Source organism: Caretta caretta, chromosome 3, assembly GCF_965140235.1.
Source record: "Caretta caretta isolate rCarCar2 chromosome 3, rCarCar1.hap1, whole genome shotgun sequence".
NCBI lineage: Eukaryota > Metazoa > Chordata > Testudines > Cheloniidae > Caretta > Caretta caretta.
The window spans coordinates 1,741,785-1,755,157 of NC_134208.1; the positions used below are offsets into that span (position 1 = coordinate 1,741,785).

The 13,373-nt window shown below is 53.3% G+C and overlaps 1 protein-coding gene across 1 annotated transcript in view; it reads right to left on the reverse strand.

Moving 5' to 3' along the window:
* MAPRE3 (microtubule associated protein RP/EB family member 3) overlaps nucleotides 1-10,462 on the reverse strand; it is a 76,675-nt gene extending 66,213 nt beyond the window's left edge. Inside the window, exon 1 of the mRNA XM_075126267.1 lies at nucleotides 10,346-10,462. Coding sequence (XP_074982368.1) covers nucleotides 10,346-10,431 — 86 coding nt within the window. The 5' untranslated portion in view covers nucleotides 10,432-10,462. The remainder of the gene's footprint in view (nucleotides 1-10,345) is intronic.
* Nucleotides 10,463-13,373: the final 2,911 nt, after the last annotated feature.

Genomic DNA, 13,373 nt, shown 5'->3' on the forward strand with positions numbered 1-13,373 from the left:
GTGGCACCTTAGAGACTAACACATTTATTTGAGCGTAAGCTTTCGTGAGCTACAGTAAGCTGTGATCTCAGTGACTTTGCATGTTTCTCCTGACTTGTCACAGAGGTGAACAAACAAACAGGAGCTGGACTGGCCCCATCCCACTCCAGAGTAACCACGCAGTAACACCTGCCAGGAGGAATCATTAACTACAAAGGCTTACAGCAGGTCTTCTGTTCTAGGAGGGGGGACAGGGGGGCGAACACCTGAGGGCCATATCGGGGAATGGAAATTGTACGGAGGGCCATGAATGCTCACAAAATTGAGGTTGGGGTGCGGGAGGGGCTGGGGATGAGAGGCTTGGGGATCAGGAGAGTGCTCCATGTTGGGATCGAGAGGGTTGGAGAGCAGGAGGGGGATCAGACCTGGGGTTGGGGAGAGGCTCAGGGGTGCAGGCTCCAAGCGGCGCTTACCTCAAGGGACTCCCGGAAGCAGAGCCATGTCCCTTCTCCGGCTCCTACATGTGGAGCAGACCCCTGTCCCTTCTCCGGCTCCTACATGTGGAGCAGACCCCTACCCTCGGAGCAGGGTGATGCGGTTGCTTCCAGGAGCCACGTGGTGCAGCTCCTGACCTGGCACCCCGGCTGGGTCCCAGGGCAGGGCGGGTCCCAGACCCTGCTCCCCAGTGGGAGCTCACAGGCCAGCTTAAAACAGCTCGCAGGCTGGATCTGGCCCATGGGCCGTAGTTTGCCCACCCCTGTTCTAGGACCATCTCTATGCTGCTTGTTAAAATTACAAGTAAACAAAGATTGGAAAGTCAGATGAATTAGCCTGTACAGTTAGGGTGGCCAGAAGTCAGACCAGGGTGGAACAGTGACTAGAAAACCAGGAGGAATTGTTTTGATGCCCACAAGCTTAATTCCCATTGGCAAGATTCCTGCTCACCTGCCAGAGCTGAGAATTCCTTTATCCTGTCCCAGGGCTTGCACAGATGCTCTCAATGTCCTTCCAATGTGTCCTCTCTCCTGCCTGCGAGGGTGTTGGTAAGGTGCCTCGCACCAAGGTATCTAAGCACCTCCAGACTATCACTGAGATGAGACAGCGTGAGCACAAATATATAGAAGTGCATCCCCACCTGACTCTGCTGGCTCTCCATTCACACCTGCCTTTTAAACCCTTACAGTGACCATCTCAGACCTTGTTTCTCTCTACTCTTCTACCAGCTGTCTCCTCCAGCCCTTCATACACCCCAGCTACTGTTGGTGCAAGAGCTTTCTCCTCTGAAGCTTTGAACTGCCTCACTTACTCTCTCCCACCACAGATTTTCTTGCTCATTTCAACCCTCAGCTGAAAACCCCTCTCTTTTCTCCCTTCACTCCCCTCCCTCCCTCCCACATAACGCCAGTGTTTGTGTGAAGATGCTGTACATAACAACGGAGTGCTCTGTGCCAGCGGGACATATCAACACATGACATCAGTCTTCCCTCCTGAGCAACAGACTCTTGTACCAAGGGTTTTCTTTATAGATCAGTCTGAGATCAGCCTTCCCTACCTGAATATATCCCAGGGCACAGGAACCGGAGCAGCCTCGAGGCCCGTCTCTGACCAGATGCTTCAGAGAAAGGTGTAAGAAAGCTGCAGTAAGATTTGGGATAAGCTGCCCCCCTATTATGTCTCCCCCAGGAACACAGGAGTTGCCAGACAGAAATTTCCGATTTCCCTTCTCCAGACCATTCATCGTGTTATTAGTATCATCAGCATAGCATCTGCGCGGTTTTGTATTACTGTAGCACCTAGGGGCCCTACTCACAGAGCAGGACCACTTCGTACCAGGCACTGGACAAATACAGAGCAAAAAGATGGGCCCTGCCCCAAGGAGCTGACACTGTAAGTACCAGATAAGAGACACCGGAGGGAGACAGACAGACAGATGGGGGAGCACAAGGAAACAGTGAGACAATATTGGTCAGCACAGTACTTTTATCACATCCCCCTCGTTCATCTCCTTTCCAAGGTAACAATCCCCGAGGTTTTTTCCAATCCTTTCATCATTCTTATCCCTCTTCTCTGAGCCCCGTCTAGTCTGCAGGACCCTGTGTGTGACGGGCTGTTCGCACACACAGCACAAATGCATTAATACAGCCTTTATCCTCCATCTTGTTCCTTATGCCGCCTGACACCTTGCTTGCTCTTTTTCCCACAGTCACAATTTAAGCAAACATTTTCAAGGGCACCCAGGTCCCTTGCCTGAGCTGATTGTTAATTTAGAACCCTGTAATGTATGAGCAGCTTCAGTTTCTCTCAGCTATGAATTTATTTGCATTAATCTTCATTAAAGTGCATTTGCCATCATGTTGCCCATTCACCTAGAATCATAGAAGGTCAGGGTTGGAAGAGATCCCAGGAGATCATCTAGTCCAACCCCCTGCTCAAAGCAGGACCAACCCCAACTAAATCATCCCAGCCAAGGCTTTGTCAAGCCGGGCCTTTAAAACCTCTAAGGATGGAGATTCTACCACCTCCCTGGTGACCCATTCCAGTGCTTCACCACCCTCCTAGTGAAATAGTTTTTCCTAATATCCCACCTAGACCTCCCTCACTGCAACTTGAGACCATTGCTCCTTGTTCTGTCATCTGCCACCACCGAGAACAGCAGAGATCCATCCTCTTTGGAACCCCCTTCAGGTGGTTAAAAGCAGCTATCAAATCCCCCCCACACTTCTCTTCTAAGACTAAATAATCCCAGTTCCCTCAGCCTCTCCTCGTAAGTTATGTGCCCCAATCCCCTAACCATTGCCCTCAGCTGGATTCTTTCCAATTTGTCCACATCCCTTCTGTGGTGGGGGGACCAAAACTGGACCCAATCCTCCAGATGTGGCCTCACCAGTGTCGAATAGAGGGGAATAATCACTTCCCTCAATCTGCTGGCAGTGCTCCTACTAATGCAGCCCAAAGTGCCATTAGCCTTCTTGGCAACAAGGGCACGCCGCTGACTCATCTCCAGCTTCTCATCCACTGTAATCCCCAGGTCCTTTTCTGCAGAACTGCTGCCGAGCCATTCGGTCCCTAGTCTGTAGCGGTGCATGGGATTCTTCCGTCCTAAGTGCAGGACTCTGCACTTATCCTTATTGAACCTCATCAGATTTCTTTTGGCCCAATCCTCCAATTTGTCTAGGGCCCTCTGTATCCTATCCCTACCCTCCAGTGTATCTACCTCTCCCCTCAGCTTAATGTAATCTGCAAACTTGCTGAGGGTGCAATCCACGCCATCCTCCAGATCATTAATGAAGATGTTGAACAAAACGAGCCCCAGGACTGACCCCTGGGGCACTCCGCTTGATACCGGCTGCCAACTAGACATCAATCCGTTGACGTCTGGTTGGCAGCCTAGTTAGATCTCACCTTCTTGTCAACTGTCTAAATGGGCCAGCTTAATTATCACTACAAAAGTTTTTTATTTTTCTCCTGCTGATAATAGCTCATCTTAACTAATTAGCCTCTCACAGTTTGTATGGCAACTTCCACCTTCTCTGTATGTGTATATATATATCTTCTTACTATATGTTCCATTCTATGCATCCGATGAAGTGGGCTGTAGCTCACGAAAGCTTATGCTCTAATAAATTTGTTAGTCTCTAAGGTGCCACAAGTCCTCCTGTTCTTTTTGAGGATACAGACTAGCACCGCTGCTCCTCTGAAACCTGGAGTTACTCACAGTCCTCTGGTCTTTAATAAACTTAGTACCATCTATCAGAGAGTCCATGCAGAAAACTGATGACTCTGAACAACACCCCACAGGTTTCACTTAGTGACTATGTTCTTGGACTCGCCTTCTCAAACATAATTACGCTACACAATATCCTCTGAAATATTAATGTCGAGTGCATTCTGATCACGCTTACCTTCCACTGGTTCTGAAGCAAACTAACACAGCCTTGCAGGGCAGGCAGAAAAAGAGACAGCAAAGTCTGCTCACTGGCCCTGGCAAAGAGGGTAACGGGAAAGAAACAATCCCACTCAGGCAGGCGGAGAGATCACTGCAAAGTGGAGTAATTCCTCCACACTTTCAGAGCACAGTTGGTGCCCCGCTGTCTTTACTGGCCAGATTTACAAGAAGTCTAAAGCTGGTGAGAAATTTCTTGGAAGCAAGACCCCCCGGCTCACACACACGCCCATTGGCTTGGAATCACAGGATCTCACATTCCCAGCAGGTATCTCATCGTTTTTCATGGGCTTCAGACAGAACGGTGTTCCCATCTGAATACATAAGAATGGCCATACTGGGTCCAGACCAAAGGTCCATCTAGCCCTGTATCCTGTCTTCTGACAGTGGCCAATGCCAGGTGCCCCAGAGGGAATGAACAGAACAAGGAATCATCAAGTGACCCATCCCCTGTCGCTCATTCCCAGCTTCTGGCAAACAGAGGCTACGGACACCATCCCTGCCCATCCTGGCTAATACCCACTGATGGACCTATCCTCTGTGAACTTATCTAGTTCTTGTTTGAATCCTGTTCTAGTCTTGGCCTTCACAATATCCTCTGGCAAGGAGTTCCACAGGTTGACTGTGCGTTGTGTGAAGAAATACTTCCTTTTGTTTGTTTTGAACCTGCTGCCTATTAATTTCATTTGGTGGCCCCTAGTTCTTGTGTTATGAGAAGGAGTAAATAACACTTCCTTACTTACTTTCTCCACACCAGTCAATATGTAAAGTTCCTTGCTGTCAGACCTGCGAGGGAGAACTGAAACCAAGACAGTGCCGCACTGAACCTTTCTCAGGGCTTGGGCCAGCAGAACCCCCTGAGGAAGGAGAGGGGCAGCCCTAAACATTCAGGTCTCCCCTTGGTTTCTCAGTACTCCTTGTGGGCAGTGAAATGGCCAGGAAGCTGCTGGGTGCTCAGCATTCTGGGAGCCGAGCCCCTGACCGAGGTGCCCAAGCAGGCCATTAGGCTCCTACATTTTAAGAAGGGGGAGCACAAGGAAATGGTGAGACAACATTGGCTATGATTTTTCCTGCCATGGTGAGAAAATAGCCAATAGAGAGGAGGCCACAAGTTGCCACTTCAACTAGCTCCCGTGGGCCCTAATCCCCCATTGGGATGGGATCAATGCATAACTACTCGAACTAAAATCTTCATGGACAGTTATCCAAATGGCTATTTCTTCCCTAAGAGATGGAACAGTTCCAAGCAAATACATACTTGGCAGCACAGCAGGTAAACAGATAGGCAGGCAGAGATTTGCCATCATCCCAAGGTAAGGTCGGAGGTCGTCTTCTACAGTAAAAACAGCAGCCAGATTGAGAGACAGCAGCCATGAGCTAAGTTGCAGAGAGTCAAAGCCTCACCTTCCATTTATTGCACCAAAACTGTACTGTGGGGTGTTCAGAAGGCTCCTGTCCGAACAGTGCCCACCACCACCAGATACAGAAACAGAGCTTAAGATGGCTAAAGAAAACTTGGTTTGACAACATCCTGCCTGGCAAGGAACCACTTCTCAACAGCTGTGTGTGAAATCCCTACTTCTATTGTTTTGCCTTTACAGTCCCTACTTCTCAATTGTTTATCTGTAGGGTCTCTGTCTGGTTCTTTGATCGGTTCTGCCTGTTGCATAACTAATTCTGTAAGGTGTAAATCAGCTAAGGTGGTGGGGTCTGATTGGGTAAAGAATGGTTTCATAATGGGCTAGGATGGGTGAAAAATACTGTCTGGCAGGACTTTAGTTTACAACGACTGGTGAAGGTAGAGCTAAGCAGGACTCAAGTCTCACTGTACAAACTGAGGTCCAAAAGGAAGTACTTTGGAACCTAACTCCAGGACTCAGCCCCAAGATCAGAGCTGCCAGACCTCAACACCCTGCCAATCATACTGTGCAGAAGCTGGAGCCCTCCGACAACCTGATCCTGACTGGCCAGCAGGAAAACCTCGTCTGCCTTATGGGGTGTGGTGAGCATTGTATGCTTAGCGTGAGCATTCTGTTTTGGTAACTGATAATTAATAGAGATGTGTTAGGCTCTTTCACTGGTAAAAGGCCCAGCAAACCCACAGAAGATTACATCCTGAGCCCTAGGAACTGGGTAAGGATAGATGCCTTTCACCCCAAGCCCGAGGGACTAGATAAGGGTGGGGGTGCTTAAATTAACCAGGTTACCCCTTCAGTGCACGGAAGGGTACAGGTGGGTGCCCTAGAGCGTGCGGGTAGCACCACCTCTCCGCTCTGGCCCCTCAGCCCATCCAAAGTGCCACAAAAAGCCTGTTGCTCTGATCACACTATGCCCCCTCACCAGCTCTCTCTTTCTGCACTGAGTTCAGACATCCCATCCTCTTGTTCAAGACTATGCATCGTTCCCTCATCCAGTTCCCAGTGCACTCTGCCCACCCCTTTAACATTCCCTTCCCCTTCTCGCACTCATTCCTCCCCCTGTTTTCATGCTGCCCCTGGGCCTGGAACAGCCTCCGGCTCCTCCTGTCGTGTAGCCTCCACCCCAGCATGGTTCCCTGTTCTACGGTAGCTCCATAACACCAAGCAATGCTGATTCCCAGCTGTCCCAGCCTGTGACCCACAGCTGGTTTAGCTCCATCCATATAAGACTGGGCTGCTGCAGACAGGGAAAGCATCTCAGGCACCAAAAGGAGCAACAACCTCCTTGTCTACTAAGCACAGCCCAATCATAGAATCATAGAATATAAGGGTTGGAAGGGACCTCAGGAGGTCATCTAGTCCAACCCCCTGCTCAAAGCAGGACCAATCCCCAATTAAATCATCCCAGCCAGGGCTTTGTCAAGCCTGACCTTAAAAACTTCTAAGGAAGGAGATTCCACCACCTCCCTAGGCAACGCATTCCAGTGTTTCACCACCCTCCTAGTGAAAAAGTTTTTCCTAATATCCAACCTAAACCTCCCCCACTGCAACTTGAGACCATTACTCCTTGTCCTGTCCTCTTCTACCACTGAGAATAGTCTAGAACCATCCTCTTTGGAACCACCTCTCAGGTAGTTGAAAGCAGCTATCAAATCCCCCCTCATTCTTCTCTTCTGCAGACTAAACAATCCCAGTTCCCTCAGCCTCTCCTCATAACTCATGTGTTCCAGACCCCTAATCATTTTTCTTGCCCTTCGCTGGACTCTCTCCAATTTTTCCACATCCTTCTTGTAGTGTGGGGCCCAAAACTGGACACTGTACTCCAGATGAGGCCTCACCAATGTCGAATAGAGGGGAACGATCACGTCCCTCGATCTGCTGGCTATGCCCCCACTTATACAGCCCAAAACACCATTGGTCTTCTTGGCAGCAAGGGCACACTGCTGACTCATATCCAGCTTCTCGTCCACTGTCACCCCTAGGTCTTTTTCCGCAGAACTGCTGCCTAGCCATTCGGTCCCTAGTCTGTAGCGGTGCATTGGATTCTTCCGTCCTAAGTGCAGGACCCTGCACTTATTCTTGTTGAACCTCATCAGATTTCTTTTGGCCCAATCCTCCAATTTCTCTAGAGCCCTCTGTATCCTAACCCTACCTGACACCGTATCTACCACTCCTCCCAGTTTAGTATCATCCTCAAATTTGCTGAGAGTGCAATCCACACCATCCTCCAGATCATTTATGAAGATATTGAACAAAACCGGCCCCAGGACCGACCCCTGGGGCACTCCACTTGACACCGGCTGCCAACTAGACATGGAGCCATTGATCACTACCCGTTGAGCCCGACAATCTAGCCAACTTTCTATCCACCTTATAGTGCATTCATCCAGCCCATACTTCTCTCGCCCATCGTCAGGGTGGTGCACAGTCTGGGGTCCTACTAGTCTCAACCCCCCTGACATCAAACAGCAGAGCTGGCAGGGACACCTTCCTCATCAGCTGCCAGGGGACTGCACCTGCTCCACTCCAGTGCACTATGCCTGCAATGACCCATGCCTGTCACCCATAGGCTCTACCTGGGGACGCATGTAAAGGCCATGGAGACATCTCACAGCTGGCAACCTTCTAGGCAGGGCCAAGGGGAGCACTTCACACCAGGGTGCTGTTCTGACTTCCCCCCATCCAATTCCAGACTTGGTTCAAGGTTTTGGACCTTAGGTTCAAAGGCCGTTATGTTTACTTCTGTGATCATGTTTCCACGTGCACACTGCTGCAGGGTCAGGATGTCACAGCACAGGGCTGTGGAATTCCCCACCCGCAGGGACCAGGAGGAGCCAGCATCTGACCATTTTAAGGCCTAGCACAAGACTCTTCTCTAAGCAGGCGACTGCTCAGTTAACAGAAGGGCCAAGCAAAGCTTCTCCAAGACTGATCCCACTGAGACAGAACCCTGATAATGGCGACAAGAGTTTGGTTTCTTTCCTAAGTGATCCTTCATTTTGCATGCGGTGACCAGGTGTTTCAGGGATGGCAGCATTAGAAATGCAGAGACCAGAGCTTTACTGATGACTCTCTCCTCTGTCCCAGCTGATCCCCATCACCAATAACCCTGTTATATCTGTAAGCTCCTCTGGGACCTGGCGTCTTTGTCTACAGCCCCATAAGCACAACCACTGCACCAAATACACTAGCATCTGCAGTAGCCCAGCTGGTTTAAGTTAGGAACTGCTCTTTACTCTTTCAGCCATATCTCAGAAAGGCCTCCTGAGTCAAGAGTGGATTTTAATTGCAAACATTCATATTCTATGGCCATTGTTCACCTGAACAGCCAGAGTGTTTAAGGGGTCACAATGACCAGTTCTGCAAAACCATCTTCTAGCACTTCCCATCACATCGCTAACCTGCCCCGTAATTTGTACATTTCTCCCCCCACCACCACTGCTTCTCCAAAGGCAGGAGCACAAAGAAACGCTTTCTGCTGTTTGTCCAGATCTCTCTTCTCCGCGCTCACCAAGTCATTCCCCAGGGTTCCCAATACAATTCCACCACGCAATCTTCTGCTTCACAAACCACCGCAGAGCTACAGCCCTGAGTTCAGATCTCCATGTGCCTCAGCTGGAGCAGATGGACTGGTCCATAGCCACCTTCATCTTTAGCTGGTGGCCATAAAGCCTACAGATCCCAGTATGCATTGCCCGACACCCATATGAGCTCTCAGAACAAAAAATCCCAAGCATGCTGGGACATGTAGTCTTAGTTGTCTGCTCCTCCATATTAAAGTTGAGGGTATCTGCAAGTTACACGCAGCCCTAGGGCTCTTGGCGAGTTGCAGCCCTTGGTAGGACAAGGGTCGGGGATCCCTGGTGTACGGGAAATTTGCATACAAAGCAATTTAGATTGGGTAAAATATCACAGAAACTAAGAGGCTGGCATCTGCTGGCTTTTCAGCTCTCTCTAGCTACTGGTAGCAGCAGGCCCTTCGGCACGGTGAGCGAGTGTCTAGACGATTACTTTCTCGGAGGAGGTTTTCCCACTCATCCATACGGCACCGAATATGTTGACACTCAGTCTTGGAGTCCAAGGCTCTCATCTCAAAAGCATTACAGTGATCAGAGACTTTTCCGGCTCTGTTGCTGAGCACGTCCACATCTGACAGCCTGGCCAGAGGCAGAGCCCAGTGGATCACGCCTGCGTTTATGTCAGGAACAAGAAGGATTTAATCCACCCCCAGCGGACGGACAGCTACCAAAAAAGCCACAGCTACACTGAAGCTTCAGTTCTGCCACAAAACTAAAAATACCATGGTGTGAGAGGTGGGAACAGGTGTGCTCAGGACACTGCCCGGAGGGGCTCAGGCCGCTCCCTGTCAGCTGGGTAACAGCAAGTTCGTTTCCCCGGCAGAGCTGGGAGATCCCGGGGGTCTGAGGAGCCACTCGGGGCGATTCCCACAACACCCAACACTGCACCCTGCAATCCACGCCAGTCTCTCGCCCCCATCCACCCCAGCCCCTCACCCAGGCATCTCCTCCGGCAACAGGGCCCTGCCCCCAGCCCTAGGGCTCGGTCCCCCAGCTCCCCCGCCATGGGGCGCCCGGGCAGCGGGACCCCCCCAGATCCCCCCGCCATGGGGCGCCCGGGCAGCGGGACCCCCCCAGCTCCCCCCGCCATGGGGCGCCCGGGCAGCGGGACCCCCCCAGCTCCCCCCGCCATGGGGCGCCCGGGCAGCGGGACCCCCCCAGCTCCCCCCGCCATGGGGCGCCCGGGCAGCGGGACCCCTCCAGCTCCCCCCGCCATGGGGCGCCCGGGCAGCGGGACCCCCCCAGCTCCCCCCCGCCATGGGGCGCCCGGGCAGCGGGACCCCCGCAGCTGTCAGGAAGGCAGGTAACACCCCCGCCGCCCCCAGCCGAGCCGAGCCCAGCCCAGCCCATGCCCGGCAGGCTCGGGGGGCCCGGCGGGCTCGGGGGGCCGGGGGGGGGCGCTGGGCCCGGCCCCGCCCCGCACTCACCGCGCTCGGGCCGCCGCTCGCTCCGGCCGCTGCTCTCGCTGCGTCTGCACCGAGCCGGGCTCTGCGGGAGGGGCCGCACCGCGCATGCGCCGCTGCCCCCCCTCCGGGGCCGGCCGCCCCCCCGGCCCGGAGCCATGGCAACCGCCGCCGCAGCGGCCGGGCCCCCCAACCCCGCCACGCCTCCCATGGCCCCCCACATCGCCCCAGCCCCACCCCCCGCCCCCGACATCGCCCCCCACATCGCCCCCCACCGGCCCAGCCCCCCACATCGCCCCTACCCCATCCCCCACCACCCCTGCCCCCCACATCGCCCCCACTCCACCCCATCCTCCACCGTCCCTACCCCATCCTCCCGCCCCCCACATCGCCCCAGCCCCACCCCCCGCCCCCGACATCGCCCCCCACATCGCCCCCCACCGGCCCAGCCCCCCACATCGCCCCTACCCCATCCCCCACCACCCCTGCCCCCCACATCGCCCCCACTCCACCCCATCCTCCACCGTCCCTACCCCATCCTCCCGCCCCCCACATCGCCCCAGCCCCACCCCCCACATCGCCCCCCACACTCCACACATCGCCCCCGCCCCCCACATCACCCCCACCCCATCCCCCACCACCCCTGCCCCCCACATCGTCCCCACTCCACCCCATCCCCCACCGTCCCTACCGCATCCTCCCGCCCCCCCCATCGCCCCAGCCCCACCCCCCGCCCCCAACATCGCCCCCCACATTCCCCACATCGCCCCCGCCCCCCACATCACCCCCACCCCATCCCCCACCACCCCTGCCCCCCACATCGCCCCCACTTCACCCCATCCCCCACCGTCCCTACCCCATCCTCCCGCCCCCCACATCGCCCCCCACCCCATGGGGCGATGCAGGAGCTTTCAAGCTGAGGGGGAGCGTGAAAACCAGCCTCCGATGCTAGTCATCAAGGTGGCAGCGAGAAAGGCAACCACCAGTGACTGGTGGTAGGGACTTCAGAAGGCAGCATGTTCCCCGAGAACTCCTGGGGCAACCCCGAGACCCCCGGCAGAGCTAAGGGGCTGCGGAGAGACGCTACCATGACCCCCCTGCCATCACCCTTCAATGCATGGAGAGGCCCCACCCTAAGCAGCCCATGTCGAGTACGTGGCCCTGCCGCGGCCGCACTTAGGCAAGGCCACCCAGCGGGATGCGGCCAGAACCCAGGACCTCCTGCTGCACCCCTCTGCCCGCTGCTGCCCCGCCCCGGCCGGCGGGTCCCGCCCACGCGTTCTGAAGGAGCCGAGTCCCCGCTCCAGCTCTGGGGCCAAGTTAATCCCTAGGGCATCCCCATTGTCTTCAGCTCAATGACACCAGAGATGCGTTCGGCCCATGAAATCTAGCCTTCAGCAGCAACTGTCCCTGGGGCTTGGAGGGCAGCCAATGCAGCACTCCTGTTTATTAACAGAAGGGAACGAAGCGTGAGACCAGCAATGAGCTTGGCTCCTGTACCACAGATTCTGGAGAGGAAGAAGAACCTCTAGGCCCGCAGAGGGCAGGGCAGGGTTTCCCCTTCACATCTCTGTATTCTCCAGGGCTTTGTCTGATCTCACCTCCCATGGTCCAAGCAATGGGGTTTCCACTCCAGTCTGGGAGACTGTTCCACAGCCCGAGAGGTCTCCCTGCTGCTGGGAAAGGTTTCACAAATGCCAGACGAATGTTTCCCATGCTCAGCCTTGTCCTGTCCCGACACACTGGCACTGACTCCTGTGTCATACACAGCCAGGAGCTTACAGGACATGGGAACTGGTGTCCAAAGGCAGAGAGGTGGCAACTCTGGGGGAAGAGGGTGAGGAAGGAGAGATTGCAGGAAGAAGCTGCAGAGGGAGGAGGAGAGAGGCACAGGGAGGACAAGGAGCGGGAGATTGTTCCCACTGAGGAGGAGCTGACCAGGATGTGGCCAAGGAACTGGGGGAAGAGGGTGGATTTGTATGAAGGAGAAAGAAGCAACAGGACTGATGAGTGCCCTGGAGCTGGACATGGGGAGGGGAGCATGGCTGGCCAAACAGGAGGCAAAAGAAAATGAAACCCTTTCTGCAGGGGCTTTAGCTGCAGCCTCCCAGTGGCCAGTGTGCGCTCCCTGCCAGTCCAGAGGAGAGGGGTTGGTATAGTCCCTCCCGCAGAGCCTTGGCCTAGCTCAAGCTACAGTAGCTTGTGCTTCTAGCTTTGGACGTCCCAGTTCAATCCAAGAGGGCATCTCACAGTCGGCTCCACCCAGGGCTGGATTACCCAATAGGCAGACTAAGCACGTGTTTAGGGCACCAGCAAAGCAGGGGGCACCAAAAAAAATGAGACTTTTTTTTTTAAATTGATATTTGATATTTCAAAAAAAGCATCAAAGTAGTGGGAAAAATCAGAACTTTGTTAGACTTCCGTACACTCCACTACACACTCTTCCCCTGTTTTTCTGTTCTCTTTTTATTACTTATCCCAACCTAAACCAGGGGGGCGTCCTCCTAACGTAGATTGAAATAATGCGAGGAAATCAGATCCTGTCATGTATTGCAATAAATTTATGCTTTATTATTGATATAGTCTTCTGAGTTATACGTACTTGATTTGGTTTTTTCTTATATATAAATATTATATATACATAAAAATAGTGTACGTTGTGTAATTTTTTTTTTTTTAATTCAGATAACTGAGGTAAGGGGCAGGATGAAACGTAACCAACTGAGTGGAGCACAGAAATGTAAACTGGCAGAAGAAAAGAAACAAAAAACTAGTGACATTTTCCAAAATCTTCCAAAGCTGACATCATTTTTCAAAGCGAATCCATCAGAAGCAACATCTTCTCTCAGTAGCACAGACATTGTTTCAAAACCTGTAGGTGTTTCAGAGACTGACCCTTCTTCTATTGGTGAAACAAACACCATTCCAGAACATGTGGATGTGTCAGAGACTGTAACTGTTCGTCCTACTCCTGGTGGTAAAACAGACATTGTTCTAGAAGGTGTGGATGTGTCAGAGACTGAACCTGCTCATGCTGTAAGTAATAGGAGAA